Source organism: Psammomys obesus, unplaced genomic scaffold (genome assembly GCF_907164565.1).
Source record: "Psammomys obesus unplaced genomic scaffold, mPsaObe1.curated_primary_1811, whole genome shotgun sequence".
In the NCBI taxonomy this organism is placed as follows: Eukaryota; Metazoa; Chordata; class Mammalia; order Rodentia; family Muridae; genus Psammomys; species Psammomys obesus.
The window spans coordinates 2,799,811-2,800,973 of NW_026587032.1; the positions used below are offsets into that span (position 1 = coordinate 2,799,811).

Here is a 1,163-nt window from a genome sequence, read left to right on the forward strand (position 1 = left end):
AGCCTTCCAAGCACACACCAGAACTGCATTCCAGTGCACAAAATCCCTCATCCTGGTAAAGGATGACAAATTTGATCTGATAATTTTGATAAGACTGGAAGGACGTTCATGAGCCGTATTTTCCTTTTGGGGAGCACTCTTGCCATTCGGTTACAATGCCACAGTTCCTCCTTTTCTCATATCTAGATATTAAGATATAGCTTAATTCTGTGGGAGTTCTGATTCTTGTTTCCCTTAGACATTTTGCTAAGATTCTTGTTTGGTGATGGGGATCAAACCCAAAGCCTCCAGCTAGCGACATGAGCCCTCTATTACCGAGCCCTCTAACCACAGTCTTTCAGATTCTATATACTTATCATAAAGGGGTAGATATTTTTAGGTAGAAGCCTTCTTTCACGGATGCTTGCCTCCTTTGGTTTTGCTTGTGATCTTGTTGGTTGCCAAGGGGATCAAGCCTGAGGCTCCAGTCGTTAGATCTTCCTAGAGACAAAAAGTGGGTGTCAATGAAAACCGAGCCTGAAGTTGCAGACCGAGGTCTCCTCTGAGAGCTCTCGCAGCTTCGGGGCACCAGGGACCCGTAAACTCTCTCCTGCCTCTTAGCCCTGCGCGCCCTCGCACGCCCCGCCCCGTGAGAGGCCGCGTGACAGACCCTTGGGCCAGCCAATGGCAGGCGGCTCCGCCCCCCCGCCCCCCCGCCCCCGCCCCCTTGCTCAGCTCGCTGCCACGTGACGCGGCCCGCCGCCAGCCAATCGGCGCGACCTCAGTCTCGCGCTCCGCCCCGCGCGCCGTGGCCGTTTGAAGTGACTAATTTCTGTCATATGACTGAGGCGCCCATGGGGGTGGCGGGGCGGCGGTAGGAGCGGGGGGCCTCCGGCGAGCTCCCAGCCGAGCGACCCCGGCGTGGTGGCGGCGGCCAGCATGGCCCCCACCCTGTTCCAGAAGCTTTTCAGCAAGAGGAGCGGGTTGGGCGCGCCGGGCCGAGACGCCCGCGACCCGGACTGCGCGTTCAGGTAGGGCGGCGCGGGCCCCCGAGGGGTCGCGGCCTCGGGCGGGGCGTGCGGTCCCGTGCCTTCCCCCCTCGGCTGTTGACGTCCCCGCCCGCGCCACGCGCCGCGGCCCCGCGCCCCGGCGCCGCGGGAGCCCGGCGGGCTGCAACCTCGCCC

General features: G+C 61.0%; 1 protein-coding gene across 2 annotated transcripts in view; it reads left to right on the forward strand.

Annotated features, from left to right (window-relative positions):
- The first annotated feature begins 848 nt into the window (after positions 1-848).
- Positions 849-1,163, forward strand: part of Fnip1 (folliculin interacting protein 1) — a 79,534-nt gene continuing 79,219 nt past the window's right edge. For both annotated transcript variants that reach the window (XM_055602813.1, XM_055602814.1), the window contains exon 1: positions 849-1,010. In XM_055602813.1, coding sequence (XP_055458788.1) covers positions 919-1,010 — 92 coding nt within the window. In that variant the 5' untranslated portion in view covers positions 849-918. The remainder of the gene's footprint in view (positions 1,011-1,163) is intronic.